A 19,817-nucleotide genomic window follows, 5' to 3' on the forward strand; every position below is an offset into this window, starting at 1 on the left:
GTATATATTCTTGTCAGAGCGGTACTAGGTAACCAGAATAGAGGCCATCCTGATTCAGTTTTTTTCTCTAGGGGAATATTTAGATTTTTTTGTCTTCATTGTTCTGAAATGGCATGATGATGAGACTTGATGTAGGTCTTTTTCATTCATTATGCCCTACTTGGTGAGGTCTTTTACTCTGACACCCATGTCCTTCAGTTTATTATCTTATTTACGTTTTTAATCATATTTTCCCTCTCCTTTTTTCCCCCCTACAAGTCCTTTTAGCAGGATGTCAGATCACCTGAATTGATTCTCTGATTTTCTCATCTCTTCTATTATCCAGCTCTTTTTTTTTTTTTTTCTGGGAGAAATTTTGCCTCCCAATCTTTCTATTTAAGGAGCTCTGGTAGCACAGTCCCTAAGGTATCTAACTGCTAACCAGAAGGTTGGTGGTTCAAACCCACCAGCCACTCCACAGAAGCAAGACTGGGCAATCTACTTCTGTAAAGATTTACGGCCTCAGAAACCCAATGAGGGTCGCTATGAGTCAGAACCAACTCAACGGCAGTGGGTTTGGTTTTTTTCAATCTTTCTATTTAATTTTTAAAATTTTGTCTCAAAATTTCAATCTGCAAGAGCTCTTTTATATTTTGATAATCCATTCAATGAGTATTTATGGAGAATCTACTATATGCCAGGCATTGTTTTAGGTGCTAGGGGGTAGCAGTGAACAAAGACAAAGGCTTCTGCTCTCAGGAGCTTAAATTCTAGTTCTTTTTTTTTTTTTTTTTTCCCAAAAAATCAACATTATTGAGGCGTAGTTTACATCCAACAAAATCCACTCATTTAAGTGTACATTTTAATAATTTTTGACAAATTAATACACATGTAACCACCACCACCACAATCAAGATATAGAAAATTGTCAGCACCTCAAAAAGCTCTCTTGAATCGATTTGCAGTCAATTACCTCCCTGCCCATCCCAGTCCCAGGCAACCACTGATCCTCTCTCTAACACTATAGATTTGTCTTTTCTAGAATTTCATACAAATGGAATCATATAATTCACTGCATGTGGTTCCTTTCATTCATCATAAAGCTTGTGAGATTCATTAATTTTGCTGCTTGTTTCAGTAGTTCCTTTTTACAGCAGAGTAATATCACCGATTTTTAACAATTCACCTGTTGATAAAATCAAAACAGTATTTGAGTTGTTTCTAGTCTGGTGCTATTATAAATAAAGCTGATATGAACATTTGTGTACAAGTTTCTGTGTGGACATAGGTTTTCATTTCTCTGAGATAAACACCTAGGAGTGAAATTGCTTAGTCGTATAACAAATATATGTTTAATTTGATAAGAAACTGTCAGTTTTCTAAAGTGATTGAACCATTTTACACTGCCATCAGTAATGTTCCAATTATTCCACATCATGCCAATTTTGGCCATTTTAGTGGATATATAATGTTATCTCACTATAGCTTTAATCAGCATTTCCTTGGTAATTAATGATATTGAGCATCTTTTCATGCACTGTTTAGCCATTCTTGTATCTTCCTTGTTGAAGTATGTTTAAATATTTTGCCTATATTTTTTAAAATTGAGTTGTTTGTCTTCTTATTATAGAATAGTGTTGTATATGTTCTGTATGCAAATTCTTTCTCAGAGAAGTATATTGTGGACATTTTTTCACCATTTATGGTTTCTTAATTTTCTTAATAAAACATCTTTGGGAGAGCAGAAGTTTTAATTTTAATGAAGTCCAAATTATCAGTTTTTTCTTGGATGGCTTGTGTCTTTTGTGTCCTACATAAGAAACAGAGATTTCCTCCTAGAAGTTTTACAGTTTTAGATATTGTATCTGGTCCATAATCCATTTCAGGTTAATTTTTTTGAATTGCCCAGAAAAAAGGGGAGCTCTGGTAGCATAGTGGCTAAGGCACTTGACTGCTAACCAGAAGGCTGGCAGTTCAAACCCACCAGCCACTCTTCGGAAGGAAGGTTGGACAATATTACTTCCGTAGTGATACTGCCTCGGAAACCCAAGGAGGGGTGGCTATGAGTCGGGGCCGACTCAACGGCATATAACAACAACAACAACAACAGAAAAAAGACCAAGTATTTTTATTTTTCCATATGGGTATCTAACTGCTCTGGTACCATTTTTTGAAAAGACAATCCATTCTTCATTGAATAAACTTTTGACCCTTGTCAAAAATCAATTGACCCTATATGTGTGGGTTTATTTCTGAATTCTCTGTTCTGTTTCATTGGGAACCAATACCAATTTCTAGATTATTGTAGCTTTATGGGTGGATATATACTATATCCTCCAACTTTGGCATTCTTTTTCAAAATTGTTTTGCTACTCCTAGGTCCTTTGCAATTCCATATAAATTTAGAATTATCTCATCAATTTCTACCAAAAAATGCTTGCTAGAATTTTGATTGGGATTGCTTTGAATCTACAAATCAATTTGAGAAGACTTGACTTTTTAACAATATTCAATTTTCTCATTTACAAACATGGTATATATCATTTATTTAGGTTTTCTTTAATTTCTATCAGCAATATTTATTTTTTTTATCATACACGTGTTAAGTTTATCCCTATTTCACATTTTTATACTATTGTAAATAGCATTTTAAAATTGCAGTTTCCAAATGTTTGTTATTAATTTTTCATATTGTCTTTACATCCTGCACCTTTAAGGACCTCACTTATTAGTTCTACCAAAACCAAAACCAAACTCACTGCCATCGAGTTGCATCTGACTTATAGCAACCCTTCCTTGGGTTTTCGAGGTGTTATCTCTACAGAAGTAGATTGCCCAACCTTCCTTCCAAGGAGTGGCTGGTGGGTTTGAACCACCAGCCTTCTGGTTAGCAGTCAAATGCCTTAGACACTATGCCACCAGAGCTCCCAGTAGCTTTTATTATTAGTTAGAATTTTCTATGTACATAACCACATCATCTTCCAGTAAAAACAGTTTTGCTTCTTTTTCAACCTGTATGCCTTTTATTCCTTTTTCTTGTCCTACTGGAACACGTAAGACCTCCAGGACGATGTTGAATAGAAGTGATGGGAGTGAGCATCTTTGCCTTATTCTTCAACTTAGGAGAGACATTCAGTCTCTCATCTCTATCTTTTTTTGTTAATAGTATCATGTTCTAGTCTCATTGACATTTTTCACAGTTTCATAGGTATTTTTCTTTATCCGAAGATATCCATCATATGTTTGTTTTACTGTTAGATTTCTTAAGGTCCTTGCCTTGTCTCCGATTCTGCCAAGTGTTTTGTGTATTTATTTGTTGGTTTTGTTTTATTTTTGTTTGCTTAATTTTCTTTTCCTCTTTTATGTTATGGCTTTTCTCAGAAGGACTTATATCACTTGTGTGATTGTTCATCTTTGAGAGGGAGGCACTGCGCACAGCTGGTTAGGGCCCAAATCCTTTCTTCCTGGGAACTTGGCTTCCCAGCTAGAGATTACATTTCCTAGCCTCCTTTGTGACGAGGGTGTGGTCCCGTAAGCAACTTTTCATCAATAGAATGAAGTGGAAAGCATATGTGCTGCTTCTCTCTCATTTGCTTAAAACAAAATCGTTGTCTTGTGTTTATTGTTTCCCCCTTCCTGCAAACTGGAGCACAGATGGGCCAACGACCATGGGTAGATGAAGAGAATCCTTCAGGGGACAATAAAGCAGCAAGATGAAAGGAATCTGGGTGTTTGAAAGACGTGTGGAGCAAGAGAAATTCGCTTCTATTTTTAAAGCCACTGTATTTCAGGGTCTCTTTGATACAGCAGCTTAGACTTTAACCAATATTCCAACTCATGCAAGCACTGGAAAGCTGAAGGAAGCTTCGTAGGCATGAGTGGGGCTTGTCCAGTGGTGAGCTTCATCCTAAGGCAGCAGTTCTCCAGCTATGGACCAGGACACCCTTGAGACCCTTTCAGGGAGTACCTGCAATCAAAATTATTTCATGATAATACTTAACCATAATTCATGCTCTTCATTCTCATTCATCCATGAGAGTCCAGTAGAGTTTTCCAGAGGCTATGTGGCTCATGATAACCCAACAGATTGACTGGAAAATCAGAGATTTGCAAAAATGTACAGCAGTGCCACTCTTCCCACCAAATAGTTTTGTTTTGGAAATCATATTTTTCATAAAAATATGTTAATACCTCATGGATTTATTATTGATATTTTTAAGTGAGTTGATCAATAAATATTTTTTAAATTTTTCCTGTTTCAATTTTGAATATATATGGCCAAATATATATAAAAAAAAAAAAAAGCTCTTTACAGTTCTTAATAACTTTTAAGGATATAAAGGGGCCCTCAGATCAACAAATTTAAGAGCCATTGCACTAGGGTGACCTGCTTGTGTTCTTTTATTGGGAATTTCCAACAGCCAGGGACTATAGGGTTTTCTTGGGCTGGTTGGTTTCCCCACAGAGAAATTATCCACCCTCCTGGTTAAAAACTTTAAGGGATTTCTCATTGCACTTGAAATAAAACTCTTTAGCAAAGCCTACAATGTCTGGTACTTGCTTATTTCACCTTTGTAACCTCAAATAATCCAAGAAGCTGGACTATATGAAGAAGAACAAGGCATCAGGATTTGAGGAAGACTCATTAACAACCTGCGATATGCAGATGACACAACCTTGCTTGCTGAAAGTGAAGATGACTTGAAGCACTTACTGATGAAGGTCAAAGACTGTAGCCTCCAGTATGGATTACACCTTAACATAAAGAAAACAAAAATTCTCAAAACTGGAGCGATTAAGCAACATCACAATAAATGGAGAAAAGATTGAAGTCGTCAGGGATCTCATTTTACTTGGATCCACAATCAACACGCATGGAAGCAGCAGTCAAGAAACCAGACAACGTATAGCACCACAGAATACAGACTTCATGAGGGTAGGGGGTCTTCTTTTTTTGTTCATTATTGTATCCTCACTTTCTAGCATGATGGTTGGGGTATGGTAAGTCTCTAATATATGTGTATTAAATGAAGGAAGAAAAAGAGATATTCTATAACTGTTTGCTTTAGTTATTACCCCTCCCATATTGGCATTAATCAACCTTTGTTTGGATATTATTTAAAAATTATCCCTTCCCAGAGCTAGTAGTTAGGAAAAGCACAGGCTAGGATCAGACATATCTATGATTTATTAGCTGCATGACTGCAACCAACGCACTTGATTTCTCTGAATCTCCATTTCTTCATGTCTACAATCCAAAAGCCAAACTCACTGCCACTGAGTTGATTCTGACTCACAGACACCCCCCACTGGGTTTCCAAGGCTGTAAATCTTTATGGAAGCAGACTGCCTCATCTTTCTTCCATGGAGCAGCTGGTGGGTTCGAACCATTGACCTTTGGATTAGCAGCCAAATGCCTTAACCACTACACGACCAGAGCTCCTTCTATGTCCACAATGTTGTTGTTGTTATGTGCCTTCGAGTCGGACCCAACTCATAGCAACCCCTCCTTGGGTTTCCGAGGCAGTAACACTACGGAAGTAGATTGCCCCATCTTCCTTCCAAGGAGTGGCTGGTGGATAGAAGTAGGACAATAGGGTTGAAAATAGATTATGTATTTACGAAACAACTGGCACACGGTTAAGTATTCAAGATATATTTGTTCTTATTGCCAACCTCCATGTCCATTGGGAAGAGGGTTCGAGGGGAATACACTCTATGCAGCAACAAAGTGGACCCACTCCTAAAGCTGATATGCCATCCCTCATCTCTGCCTCATCACAATTAAATTGCTCCCAAACACCTCCCACAGCTTTCATGTCCTTTATCCTCCGCATCTCGAGAGCGTCCTGCCTTGTGTTTCCTGGCCTAACTAGAACTCTCCCTTCGATGCCTTTTTTCATTCATTCATTCAACAAATATTTCTTGAGTGCCTACTACGTTCCAAGCATGATTATAGCTACTGAAAATAGAATAATAAAGGTAGCAGAATGGCTAGCTTCCATAGACCTTGCCATATCCCAGCAAGGCAAAGAAAATCTATATCTAATCATGAGGAAGGAACAAGGGGACACCACGTGGTTTAAAATCAAGAAGGGAGTGTGTCAGGGTTGTATCCTTTCCCCATACTTATTCAATCTATATGCTGAGCAAATAATCCGAGAAGCTGGACTATATGAAGAAAAACGTGGCATCAGGATTGGAGGAAGAATCATTAACAACCTGAGATATGCTGATGATATGATGATACAACTTTGCTTGCTGAAAGTGAGGATGACTTGAGGCACTTACTGATGAAGACTGAAGAACACAGTCTGCAGTATGGATTACATCTCAATATAAAGAAAACAAAAATCCTCACAACTGGACCAATAAGCAGCATCACAATAAACGGAGAAAAGATTGAAGTTGTCAAAGAATTCACGTTGCTTGGCTCTACAATTGAAACCAATGGAAGCAGCACTCAGGCCATTAGACGACGTGTAGCACTGGGCAGGTCGGCTGTGAAGGAACTCTTTCAAATGCTGAGGAGCAAGGATATCTCCTTGACGACTAAGGTGCGCCTGACACAAGCCATCATATTTCCAATCGCCTCGTATGCATGTGAGAGCTGGACAATGAATAAGGAACACCAAAGAAGAGTTGATGCTTTTGAGTTGTGGTGCTGGCGAAGAATGCTGAAAGTACCATGGACTGCTAAAAGAACAGATCTGTCCTGGAGGAAGTGCAGCAGAGATGCTCCTTGGAAGCGAGAATGGCCAGACTTCATCTCACCTACTTTGGTCATATTTTCAGGAGGGACCATTCCCTGGGGAAGGATGTCATGCTTGGTAAGATGGAGGGTCGACAAAAGAGGGGAAGGCCTTTGACGAGATGGATTGACACAGTGGCTGTGACAATGGGCTCAAGTATAGCAAAGATCATGGAGCTGGCTCAAGATCTGGCATGTTTTGCTCTGCTGTGCATGGGGTTGCTATGAGTCAGAAACGACTCTGTGGCACCAAACAACAACAACAACAATCATGAGGAATAATCAGATAAACCCAAAATCAGAAACATTCTATTTTTTAAAATGTCCTGAAATGTAATAAAGACAAAGGAAGGCTGAGAAATTTTTCTGCATTAAAGGACACTAAAGATACTGCCTTGGAAACCCAAGGAGGGGTCGCTATGAGTCAGGGCTGACTCAATGGCAAATAACAACAACAACAACAACAAAGAGATATGAAAACTAAATGCAGTAATTGATCTTAGGCTGCATCCGGTATTGGGGAGTGGGGAGGGAGAATGCTATAGAGTTCACTGTTCAGTCATTTGACAAAATTGGAATGCACACAGTAGCTTAGCTCAAGGAATTTATCAATATGAAATTTACCCAAATCGTGTAAGAACACGTGTTAAGTGTTGCTCTTATTCTTAAAAAATCCACACTTATCTAGAGGTAAAGGATTATGACATATTCAATTCACTCCAAGATAGTCCAAGGTTTAAAAAAAAAAAAAAGACAAATACAGACAGAAGAAATGATAAAGCAAATGGAGCAAAATGTTAACAATTGGTGAATGTGATTAAAGGGAACACATACATTCTTTGTGCTTTTCTTGCAACTTAGCCAAATAAAATATTTTTTAAAAAATTGTGTCCAGGGGACCCAGATTCTAAGCTGAGAGCCTTTGCTAACTCGGTGCATTATCTTGAATCTCTTCCCCTCTTTGGGCCTCGGTTTTCTATTCCTGTTCGTTTCTAAGATTCTCTCTGGTTCTGACAGTCAATATCCACAATTCTGAAATTCTGAAACCTGACACGGCTTCAAAAAGAAGACGGTATCTCTCACAGGTTCCCTCAAGGTCTCCCCAAAACCCGCTGTTTTACCAAGGTACCGCCCCTCTTCTTTCATTAACCATGGACTCTTCCTTGCCATGCCCAACCCAGTCACTAGCCGCTGACGCAGCCCTTCCACCCTAGGTCTCTAGGGCTTATTTTCTTGCGACATACTGTCTAACATCGGTTTAGGACAGGCACGTGCATTTATCCCCCAAGACCTACAACTCCCAAAAGGCTCTGCGGTAGTCTCTCTGAGGTTTCCGCCAAAGAGGAAAAGCCTTTCTGCGCAGGCCATGCACTGCATGACTTTTTGGGAATCGTAGTCCACCTCCGAAGAACCTAGGAACCAGGGCAAAACTGAAAACTACCCTTCCCAGAATTCACAGCGCTCCTCTCTACCAATCGGAGGCAAGAATATTGAAAGAAGGACGAGGAAGAGGAGGAGCTGCCGGGCGCATGCGCAGTGTGTGTGTCTGTGGAATTCATGTGGAGGTCAGAGTGAAAACAGGTGAGAATGGTGGAAGGTGGCTAAGGTCCGTGTCTGGGCGTCTATGCACATTCCCCTTCCTTCCCATATGCACTTTGGGCGAGCAGGGTGCGTGCATAGGTCCTCTTCGCAGGGGAAGGGAAGGGGGGTGGGTCTGGGACGCTCCAGGGGTTGCATAAAGTGAGGGAAGTCTGTATTGGGGTAGGGTGAGGAGTCATCCAGAAGTTATTAGAACTGCAAACGCTGAAAAGAAAAAGAAAACTCTAAAAGAACCAAAGAAAGAAAACGTTGAAGGGTAAGGACCGGAAGACTTGGTCTGGGGAAAGGACGATTGAAATGCACAGAAAGAACGCGAATTAGTCTGAACAGTCTAGGAGGGAAGAGGGAAGTTTTGAGACTGAGGGGAACGAAGATGTTGGGGTGGGCATTAAAGAAGAAAACTAAAAAGTTAAACCCTGGAGTAGGTTTACAGTTAGAGCAGCTGTGGTCCCGCCCACTCTGCCTCAGCTCCACCCTCCCACCACATCTAGAGCGCTCCTTGGCTTCGAGAATTACTTAGAATCTTTGTGCCCACATCGGTTGTTGTTATCTTGGTTCAAGAACGTCATCCAGCTCCCGCTTTCATAATAACGGCGTTCTCAGTACTTGATGTTGAGAAGCAGTGTGGTGCGTTCTAGAATTATACCCCCTGCTCAAAAGCACCACTTAATAGCGGTGTGATCTTAGGCTTCTTACGTAATGTTTCTGTGTGCCTCAGTTTTCACGCCTATAGTCATCTACTTCATAGAGTTGTGAGAAATATATTCCCACAGAACGCTGCCTGATAGAACTGTTAGCTGTCACTTGTTGGAATCACTGTGTACCACATTGTTTTGAGTTATTTTTCCAAACTGGACTTGGTTTCACAGAACCAGCCTCACAGCCTCTCTCTCGGGGCCTACTTGTCCAGGGAATAAGAGGGTTGTTTAGCATGCAGCTAAAAGTTCTTGGTATCAGGCTCATGTGTTGGTCTTATTAACTGCATGTTCCCATTATTGAGCCAACTACCTCAGAACCCTTTCTTTAAGTGGTTGCTACGGAGGGGAGAAGAGGAATTGATACTGCATTTTTCTAAGCTATAGATTGCCATTTCTTGGCTGTCCCTCAGTGGGAGATTTAGATCTCTCAGGAGTGGGAAAATAACCAGTTTGAGAAGTGAGTGTTGTGTCTAAGGGCTTTTCTCTGGGGACTGGGGGTGACATTATTTTGTTTTTACCTCTTTAGGTGAGAGTGGGCTAAAAGGCAAGATCCAACAGAAGAAAACATGGCTGCCAAGGTGTTTGAGTCCATCGGCAAGTTTGGCCTGGCTTTAGCCATCGCAGGAGGCGTGGTGAACTCTGCCTTGTATAATGGTGAGGCACTGTAGCCCATGGGACACTTGTGATGGGAGCTGTGTTTGTGACAAGAAGGCTCACCTACTGCCATTCCACACCCTGTATTTTGCATTGTTGTCAGAGCCTCAGGTTCTTTTGGCCATAGGTTCTTCTGAGAGCCTTGATTCAAAAAGAGCTGCCCAGCCCAGTTGTTGGCTGGATGTCTCTTGCTCTCTTTAATTTGAAGTGAGGCAACACCACCCACTATGCTTCAGCAGTGTCAGGATTTCACTGCTAGCTGAGATGGAGATAACTGCTTTAGATCTTTTTGGGTGATCTTGTCCTGAACAGGAGCTTCTGCTCTGCAGGGGTAGTTCCAGAAGAAATACCTTCAGAATGCCTTGATTGCCTTGTCTTTCACTTTACATTGTGGCCTTAGGCAAGTGACTTCCCCTCTCTAGGTCTCAATGTCTTCATTGGTCAAGGAATGAGAGTGAACTAGTTTATCTCTACGACTCTTTCCAACTTGGACATTCATTCTATAGCTTTGACCACTGGAAAGCAGGAGCAGTCTGACCTGCTTTGTGTGTATGACGAGAGGACGATTACCTTCAGAGTGGAGATGTGGGCAACCGGCTAGAAAGTCCAGAGGCAGGAACAGAAGGCAGCTAACCAGAAAAGCTTGCTTGGTTTATATGGCACATCATCATGCTGTAACCCTTTTGGCCATACCTGCACTGAACAGTAATCCCCATCACTGAATTTCTTTCTAAATCAGCAAGACAGTTCTATAACCCCTTAGAGAAACAGCTATTAAGAAGAGTAGGACCTTCTAAACTGTAGGATTCCCATAGTGAGGGTGCTGCTTCTGGGGCAAAAAAACAAACCAAACTCATGCCATCGAGTCAGTCCTACTCACAGCGACCCCTCCTGGAGTTTCCAAGGCGGTATCTCTATGGAAGTAGATTACCCAATCTTCCTTCTGAGGAGTGGCTGGTAGGTTTGAACCACCAGCCTTCTGGTTAGCAGTCAAATGCCTTAGGGACTACACCACCAAACTGGAGCTAGGATTGAGCATGGTAACAGTAAAGACCTCCATGAGTTTTTGAAGTAATATTGGGGGGTGATTTGGGAAGGGGATGGTTAATCAGAAAATCAGCAATCAGTTATTTCAAGGAGAAAAGACTCAGGAGCAGATCTTGTTACCAAAGCCCTTGGGGAGACACGTGGGAGAGGAGGTGATTACTTAGTTTTGTCGCTACTTAGAGGCCTTTGGAGACCAGAAGTGCAGGAAGACAGAGCAGTAGAGGGAAGACTTAATAAATGAATAGAAAGCACCAGGGATCTTTCAGAGACATGATGCTCTTGGTTAAAGGGTGAGGGAGCTTTTCTGACCTTCATTATCCTTCTCCTTCCTAGTGGACGCAGGACACAGAGCTGTCATCTTTGACCGGTTCCGTGGAGTCCAGGACATTGTGGTAGGGGAAGGGACTCACTTTCTCATCCCTTGGGTACAAAAGCCAATTATCTTTGACTGCCGCTCTCGACCACGTAATGTGCCAGTAATCACTGGTAGCAAAGGTGAGTCTTGCTTTACCTGTGAGTCAGGTGAAGGAGGGAATGTAGAAGGGTCTGTCAGGTCCAGGAGCATCTGTTGGGCTCCAGGATCCAGAAGAAGGGGAGGTCAGACTTCACAAAATAAAACTTCTAGCACATTTGCCCCTGAGGTGTCTCATGTGGATTCACAGAAAAAAATGACATATTTACTTAGGGTGCACACACAGATAACTTACCACATTTAGAGAATACACAGATAGTGACCTAATTAAAGAAATTTAAATGTGTATTTTGCCCCCTCAGTGACCCTTCCCATCACTTCTTGTTCCCCAGAGAAGCTGCGTAAACCAATCTCTAGCTGTTTTGTTGGTCTTAGTAGCTCACTTTACCCTTTGCCTTCCTTTCCAAGACCTCTTTCTCCAACGGTGCTGACCTCACATTATCTCCCAGCCTGAGGCCACATCCCTGAGAATAGTCTCCCGGTGTCCCTGACACTCCACTAGATTTCCGTTTGCCGTTAGTGTTCTCCCCCACCCTCCAGGTCTGGTTCAGCAGTGGCATTTCTGCACATAAAGAGGAGAGGGGCATGCGGGTGTTGGTTTGTTTTGATAATACTCAAGGACTTCAGTGCCATTCCTCAGCAGACATTTGTTTACTATGATGTGCATCGCCTTGTGCTGGTTGGAGAGCGGGGAGTGGCTCAGAGATGACTGGGGAGCTCAGTCTAGCTGGGGAGATGAGCATGTGAACAAGCAGTTACAGTAGAGTGTGATGAGTACTGGGGTCAAGGTCGTACAGAGTGTGGTAGGAACACAGAAGAGAGTGACTAACTCCCACGGGTGGCTGGGGAAGGCTCCTGCAAGGAACTAATGTTTGAGCTCGGTCTTAAGGAGTGAGAAGTGTGTCAGGCAGAGAAGAGGGGGAGGGTATGTTGCTGTCGCCCAATCTATTCTATAGCTCCTGGCCAGGGAGCTGGCAAAGCTAAGGGTCTGGCTTGCCTGTTCCAAGAGAGAAAATAAAAGGTGAGGTGGAAGTAATTGAGAAACATACAATTTGAACTTAAAAACCTAGCTCGAAACTTGCCACTCTTGGATTTCTTTCTGTTCTGTTTTGTAATTGTTCTAAGGGTACGTTGTGTGTCTATCAGAGATCAGGGACCTGTCTGTATTGATAGGCTTTCCCCACCTTACCTGGTGCCTGGTTCCGGACTCTGTCACAGCACCTGAACCATATTGCTTATGACCACAAGCAAGCTGTGGTGACACTTCAGCTCTGAGCAGGTCTGCATTGTCGGGTGAAAGGCATAATTTCCCTCCCTGGGGCCAGTACTGGGCCAAGTAATGGGAAGCTGTCTGCAGATGAGTGATAACCTCTTACATCTGTTACACAGTTGACAGCGTGCTTTTATAGTGGTCCTCTCCTTCCGTTTCCCCCAACATTCCTGCCAAGACTGGAAGGCAGATGGAACCGTCCCCCTCCTCACAGACAAGGGAATGAGCCCAGATTGGCTTAGCAAGTCTACATAATTAGTAAATAGCAGAGTGAGACAGCTAGGTCTTTGGGCTGCTGGTGCAGTGCAGTTTGCACAGATCCAAGGCACACTCCTGATTTCAGCCTCGTTCATCAGGCCCTAGAAAGACCTCACCCTGGCATTGCCCTGTTTCTTAAGATGTTCAGTGTTCCACACATCCCATGGGACCTGTTGGACACGTAATTGCTTTTATCAGAGGGAGTTCCGGACATACTGAAAAAGCCATTGTCACCGGAAACCTTTAAGAAGTTCCTAATTCTGTGATGTTCTGTTGGGTTCTCCACCAAGGAAACCACACATGCCTGCTCCTTGCCCTCTGGTTCTTAGAATCAGCACATTGACTTACAAATACTTAAAAGGGCGAATTTGGAGCAAAAGAGAGCATATTGTTTCCCCACTGTGGTTTTTATTTTTGACTGTAGTGCTTGTCCCCTTCCCCAGATTTACAGAATGTCAACATCACACTGCGCATCCTCTTCCGGCCTGTTGCTAGCCAGCTGCCACGCATCTATACCAGCATCGGAGAGGACTATGATGAGCGTGTGCTGCCGTCCATCACGACGGAGATTCTCAAGTCAGTGGTGGTGAGTGCACGGGGCCCCTCCGCCTCCAGCCCTGAGATGTCGCTGAGGGGCAGGAAGAGCTGGCAAGTGGCTTGTTTGGGATGCAGCTGTGTGGTTGGTCGTTCCTTTCCTGTCTCATTGTCCTGTCCTGCTCCTCCGCCCGTCCTTTGATACCAGGCTCGCTTTGATGCTGGAGAACTAATCACCCAGAGAGAGCTGGTCTCCAGACAGGTGAGCGATGACCTCACGGAGCGAGCAGCCACCTTTGGGCTCATTCTGGATGACGTATCCTTGGTAAGAACCGCAGGGAGCCTCAGGGTAACAGGGTAGTGCTCGTGGAAGTGCCTGGCTCCGTTTCTGGGTAGACAGTATTAAGTCCTGTCTCCTACCTTCCAGGATGTGAGACTTGAAAACATGAGACTGCCTCCTTGGGTTTGTTTTCCGTTTAGGGTTCTGTTACCTATGCTCTGCCACACACATTTTCCTTATGACCCCTGGCCTTACCCAAATCGTCTCAAGCCATTGCTTATTTCACCTTTTCAACAATGTGACTGTTGCCCAAAACGCCCCAGAAAATGATGCGCTATTAACCCTGTTTGGCACAGGAAGAAACTGCCTAGTAGAAACTAGAAAATAGGTCGGGTTGTCTTTTTTCCCCCTAGCTCAGACCTCCTCCTTCACTCCTGGGAATTTTCTAACACTTCTGGTCTGGAGCTGAGTGGAGTTCTGGGAACCCCAGTGAAAGGTGATAGAGTGTAAGTGAGCGGCTCTGTTCCCCAAAGCCTGGTGTGGGGCTCAAGGGGCGCCTCTGAGCTGTAAGCTGTCCTCATGGGACATTATAGTCTGTGTATTTATATGACATCAAATGTCGTAACTCACACAGAAAGCAATACAGGCGGGATAGCATTTCAGATCGAGGAGGGTGAAAGGAAAGGGTCGTGTTTCTAGATTCTCTGGGAAAAATCATTTGGAGTGATTTGTTCGGGCAGGGAGGTAGATTGTTTCCTGTTCCGTTCTCCATGTGCGTCGCTAGGGAAAGGCACCATTTCCCCCTCAGCATCTGTGCAGCTGTTTAAACAGTCACTCCGCAACACCCAGTCCCAACCCACAGGGCACCACCTTGCATCAATTGGCGAAAGTGGGAGGGCTTGTGGGCTCCCTCTGCTGGCAAGATGCCAGGCTGCAGCCCTTTGGCTCTGAAGAGAGCAGTTCCTCGGGCTCTTCCCCAGTACTGTTAACCTGAGCACTTGGCTGTGAGAAAATGCTAAGTAAAACCAAAGAAGCAGCCTGGCGTTTTTCTAGACTGTAACCACATACTCCATTCTGGGGAAATGTGGGCTGACCACAAGAAACCATATCTAAGAGGTGTGAGAAGAAAATTAGATTCCATGGAGAATTTGCTGCCCCCGGCTAGCCCTTTTGAAAATAAACTTTACTCTTTAATTACACATTTCATTTTTCATTTCTCAGGATTGCATTTTCTTCCCCAAACTTTGAGCTAGAGTCCAGAAATGGAGCAGGCAAAGGGGAACAGCTGCTGTACAAGAGGAGTGTTAAAAATCCTGGGAGAAAGTGGGACCAGAATTTAGCCTTCAGGAGAGGTTTGGGGCTGCTTGTATTTAAAAAAGCAGGGGTTGGGAGGTAGAGCAGGAATGAAACAAAAAGGAACTTGATAGGAAAACCAATGCTTTTCTTCCCTTTGATTTTTTTTCCTTTTTAATAAAAAGCTGGTTAGGTAAGTAAATCAGTGTAGAGTAGGCAGTACGAGTTCTGAGATCTTTCCCTGTTGTTTGCACTATTGTTCCAGACAGTCACCTCAGGCAAGTCTTCAGTTATTCATGGTATTAGAGAAAAGAAATTTATGGATAATTGGGGTTTGAAACAGTCACCCTGACCAATGGCTTTACCTGCCTCCTTGTTGTCTTAAACCCTTTCCCAGAATCACCCAGAGAATAGCATGATTTGAGTTCCTCCATCTCCCTCTTCCTCTTCTGTTTGGTGGTGGAGGTGCTGTGAGAAAGGAGTGGACTGGTTAATCCATAAGCAGAAAGCCTTAGGCTCTGGAATCTCTGAGAACCAGCTGCATCCCCCACTCCAAGGGACTCTGTTTCCCATCTGGCTGCCTTTGGGGCTTTTTGGGTAGGGAATCAAAGGACCTTGGAGGAGCACAAGTCAGTTGGGGGGGTCCTAGAGCCGCCAGGTCTGCTCCTGAGGGAGGTGGCCTGCTGAGTAGACCCTCTAGTGCCTGTGGGCCCAAGCCATAGCCCCAGCTGGCCCTTTTCTTCTTCACATTGCCACAGTGAGGGTGACAGAATGATGTACAGGAGCAGTGTGGGCAGCCAAAGATTCTGGGGTGTGAATTCACTTTGGACAAGGCTGTGCAGGGGCGTTCTGGACCTGTGGGGGCCTCCAGCTGCTCGAGCCATCCCTGGCCTCTTCCAGCGGCCACAGAGGCCCCAGCAGTGCTGTCTAAGCAATTACGCTGCCTCATCTTGGGCTCACTCTCTCCCCTTAGACGCATCTGACCTTTGGGAAGGAGTTCACAGAAGCAGTAGAAGCCAAACAGGTGGCTCAGCAGGAAGCAGAGAGGGCCAGATTTGTGGTGGAAAAGGTGAGTGTTCCACCAGACGGCAGGAGCCTCTTTCCCTTTCTCCTGTGCTCAGCTTCCCCGCTTGCTGGGTGGCCTGGACATTCATCACCTGTCATCTCTTCTTCCGGGATAATCGGAAGGGAATTTGAAGGGACTGTACTCCTACAATTGGTTCCAGAGTCTTTAGGGGCTAGTCAGGGGTATGTGAAGTTATGTTCCTAAACCACTGAAGGGTCGTTTTTTCCCTAAGATCAAAAACATTCTCCTACAAGTAAAAATGTTTCTCCTGGAGTATTTTAAGCTTCACTGGGAAGTCATTTTTAACCAGGTTACATAGTGAAAGCTGGCAGCAAAAAGGATCAAATGTTGGCCAGATGTGCTATCATCACTAGATTTTTTTTTTTTAAACATTAAATCCATCCAGATGTATCAGATAGTGTGATGGGCACAATGCATTTGCATGGCAGCTGGTCTTCCTGGCCTTTGGATAAGTATGTTGATTTTTTGTTGCTTTCCTCTCACTACCACCCTTACATTATTTGTGATCCAGTGTCTCTTAGTCTATAGAATCAGAGAAAAGAGGGATATATGGATGGCTGACATTTAAGGAACTCTAGCCGACTCGACAGCACATAACAACAACAACAGTGACGTAATGGTTATAAAGCATTCGGCTGCAAACCAAAAGGTTGGCAGTTTGAACTCACCAGCCGTTCCACAGGAGAAAGGCGAGGCAGTCTGCTTCTGTAAGGATTTACAGCTTTGGAATCCCTATTGGACAGTCTTCTCTGTCCTATAGGGTCACTGTGAGTTGGAATCAACTCATTGACAGTGAGTTTTTGTTTTTGTTTTTTAGACATTTAATTTTGGAGACTAGATCCCCCGTGGACAGCACTGTTTCTGCTTCGTACCTGCCATGTGTCCAGAGCCTAGAACAAATCTAGAGCTGTGCCTAATCATACTAGGTGCTCAAGAAATACTTGCTGAAGGGACAGATACAGAGCCTGTTGTTGTTGTTGTTATGTGCCGTTGAGTCGGACTCGACTCATAGCCACCCCTCCTTGGGTTTCTGAGGCAGTATCACTATGGAAGTAGATTGCCCCATCTTCCTTCCAAGGAGTGGCCGGTGGGTTTGAACCGCCAGCCTTCTGGTTAGTAGTCAGGTGCCTTAGGCACTACGCTACCAATGCTCCCAATACAGAACCTAGCAGTTTCAAAATTGTTAATTTCTGGGAGTTTGGATACTGTACTTTTCTCTCCTCTGCTTCCAAAGCCATGCATAGCAGGTAGATGTCATCCTGTTGAGAATGGAAGGGAAGGCCCAGGAGATCTCGTTCTGAACGGCTCAGGGGAAGTACTCATGAGTGTCACAAATGCAGATTGCTCGTAGCTTTATTGGTTTTGATGAAAATCATTCTGACTAGGGACCAGAAGGAAAGATAAGCCTAAGGATTAGTACCCCTGTCTTTCTCCCCTGTTTTCCTGGCCATGGATCCTCCTAGCTCAGAGTAAGGTGGCTGGACAAGGTTGCTATTAATATTGATGAGGTCTTTGAAGTAAGACAGGTATTTGTGCAGCCAGCGGATAACGTATCCCTGGAGTCATCCAAAGTGGACCTTAGAGGAAAGAGGAGGATGTGCTTGACCCCATCAGGAGGGAAAGAGAGGTGGAGCCCACTAAATTCCTTCAACTTCTTCAGGAACCAGGGAAAGTACCCGGCCAGGTCCTTTCTTGGCCATGGTGGCCTGACACCACCCAGTGCCCTGAGGTTTGATCTGGGTCTCTCCCCTTCTCCACTCTTAGGCTGAGCAGCAGAAGAAGGCAGCCATCATCTCTGCCGAGGGCGATTCCAAAGCAGCTGAACTGATCGCCAACTCACTCGCCACCGCGGGTGATGGCCTGATTGAGCTGCGCAAGCTGGAAGCTGCCGAGGACATTGCATATCAGCTCTCTCGCTCTCGGAACATCACCTACCTGCCGCACGGGCAGTCGGTGCTCCTCCAGCTACCCCAGTGAGGCTGCCCTGCCCATACCTGCTTAGGCAAACTTGGCCACAGCCCTGTTGATTCCTGACACAGCCTTCCTTCTGCCCCTACCCCAGAAATCACTGTGAAATTTCATGATTGGCTTAAATAGTGAAGAAAATAAAAATCACTTCCGATCCCTAATTGCTCTACCAGATGAAGCTCTCTCATTCTTTTCCACAGCCATCCACTTTTGTATCCACCCTCCTTAAACCCACTACCCAAAATTGCCAAGTGCCTGCACAGACTGGCTTTGAGCCCCCTGTTTGGCGTCTGTAGGCACTAGTTGAGCCGGAGCACTGGCAATTGGCAGAAGAAAGGCAGGACATCGTATGTGATTGACCAGGAGCAAAGTTGTTGATTGAGTACATTTGTAGCCTCAAGCTATTATTTAGAGAAGATTTGAGGAGGACGGCATACACAGCTGAACTGAGAAAGCAGGCCTGTGTTCCAGCGGTTGCTGCACAGACCAGCTGAAGAGGTGCCGGGGAGGGTCGGAGAGGAAGTAGCTTGTCTCTTGCCATAAGGCTGATTGTCTTTAACCGTGGGGCCAACGGAAGCAGGTGTGTGCAGACAGGGCATGGATTGAAGGAACTGCCCCCGTTGAGGTGGGTGGGCCTGATTTTCATGCACCCAAGAGTCCTAAAGCTGGGATGGACTTGGATAGGTGAGAAAGGAGACCTGGACTGAGATGTGAGGCCTGTGGAAGGCTTCCGCTCCACATCCCGCCTTGATCCCCCTCAAATACGCAACGGAATTCCATCTTGAAGGATTGCATCCTGCTGGGGCCCAATGTACCTGCCAAAGACGTGTGTGTCCTGAGTTCCTGGCTCCCTCAGTGAAGACCCCTTCTAAAGGGCTCTTTGCCTGCACTTTGACAGAAACAGCTGCGGGAAAAAGCAAATGTGTGCAAACTGTCAATAAATGACACCCAGACCTTCCAGCTCAGCCTTCACGGGTTTGTGTTTTTGTTTGTGGGAGCACAGGACCAGAACAGAGTGTTCTAGTAGTTTTTGTGTGCATATGTTTGTTTCGCCAGCTGGGACAGTTTCCAGTGAGGCAGAAAATGCTTTGGTTTCAGAAAACGCTTTGTGCTGTGCTCCAAATCCACCCCAGGCCTGAAATGGATCTCAGCGGTGTGGGGAGTGGCTTCTCAGACAGAAGAGGATGAGAGTGGATGGGAATTGGTTAACTTTCTGTTTTTGGTACCACTCTTCCCAACTGGGGGCTCGTGTTGCCGTGGTTAAAGTGCACGACTGCTAACCGTAAGGTCAGTGCTTTGAACCTACCAGCCACTGCACAGGAGAAACACAAACACATGACAGTCTGCTTCCGCAAAGATTTACAGCCTTAGAAACCCTAGGGGGCAGTTCTCTGTCCTATATGGTCACTGAGTCAGAAGCGGCTAGAGGGGAGTGAGTTTATTCCTTAACTGGGAATTAGAGGCCTGCCCACCCCATCAGTGATACTTTCTCCCCATGCAGTTGACAAATGCGTGTGTCAGACTGCCTAATTTGGCTTTGACAGACGGCTTGGGTGCTCTGCAGTAGGTTTATGCGGCCCACTTTTTCATGTGGAAATGACTTGGCACTTGGGACGGGGGAGCGAGTGTGTGCATTTTGGATGATGGAGAGGTTAAACAGACCTGGGGGTGTGACGTGCACCATGCTGGTCACCTACCTCGAGTCCTTTTAAGAAGGTAGAAACCACACGCACAGCACACAGCATTGGTTGTGCTCTAAGCTCTGCTCTCGCTAATCCCTGCGCTCAACACCTGGCTGTGAGAGGGGTCCTTAAGAGGACTGCAGGCCGACCTCTGACCTGATCCTGCTTTTCCTGTCCCAGAATGATAGGGCCAGCTGTTAGCTGGGGAAGAGAACCTGATGCACAGATTTGGGGTAGAGCTGGGG

The 19,817-nt window shown here is 44.6% G+C and overlaps 1 protein-coding gene across 1 annotated transcript; it reads left to right on the plus strand.

The window, feature by feature from the left end:
• The first annotated feature begins 8,288 nt into the window (after positions 1-8,288).
• PHB (prohibitin) lies at positions 8,289-17,899 on the plus strand. The gene is made up of 7 exons (XM_007941940.2): positions 8,289-8,311; positions 9,554-9,681; positions 11,062-11,223; positions 13,172-13,314; positions 13,471-13,587; positions 15,809-15,904; positions 17,687-17,899. The coding sequence occupies exons 2-7, from the start codon at positions 9,594-9,596 to the stop codon at positions 17,897-17,899; spliced, it is 819 nt and encodes a 272-aa protein (XP_007940131.1). The 5' UTR covers positions 8,289-8,311; positions 9,554-9,593.
• The last annotated feature ends 1,918 nt before the right edge of the window (positions 17,900-19,817 follow it).

This window comes from Orycteropus afer, unplaced genomic scaffold, assembly GCF_000298275.1.
Source record: "Orycteropus afer afer isolate SDZICR_OR568_19922 unplaced genomic scaffold, OryAfe1.0 scaffold00085, whole genome shotgun sequence".
NCBI classification, from domain to species: Eukaryota; Metazoa; Chordata; class Mammalia; order Tubulidentata; family Orycteropodidae; genus Orycteropus; species Orycteropus afer.

What these genes read in the sequence shown, in the direction of transcription:
- PHB (XM_007941940.2), top strand. Translation starts at nt 9,594, where the DNA reads ATGGCTGCCAAGGTGTTTGAGTCCATCGGCAAGTTTGGCCTGGCTTTA. An exon ending in AGTAATCACTGGTAGCAAAG is followed by an intron (nt 11,224 to 13,171) that starts GTGAGTCTTGCT and finishes CCCCTTCCCCAG; the next exon opens with ATTTACAGAATGTCAACATC. An exon ending in CCAGATTTGTGGTGGAAAAG is followed by an intron (nt 15,905 to 17,686) that starts GTGAGTGTTCCA and finishes CTCCACTCTTAG; the next exon opens with GCTGAGCAGCAGAAGAAGGC.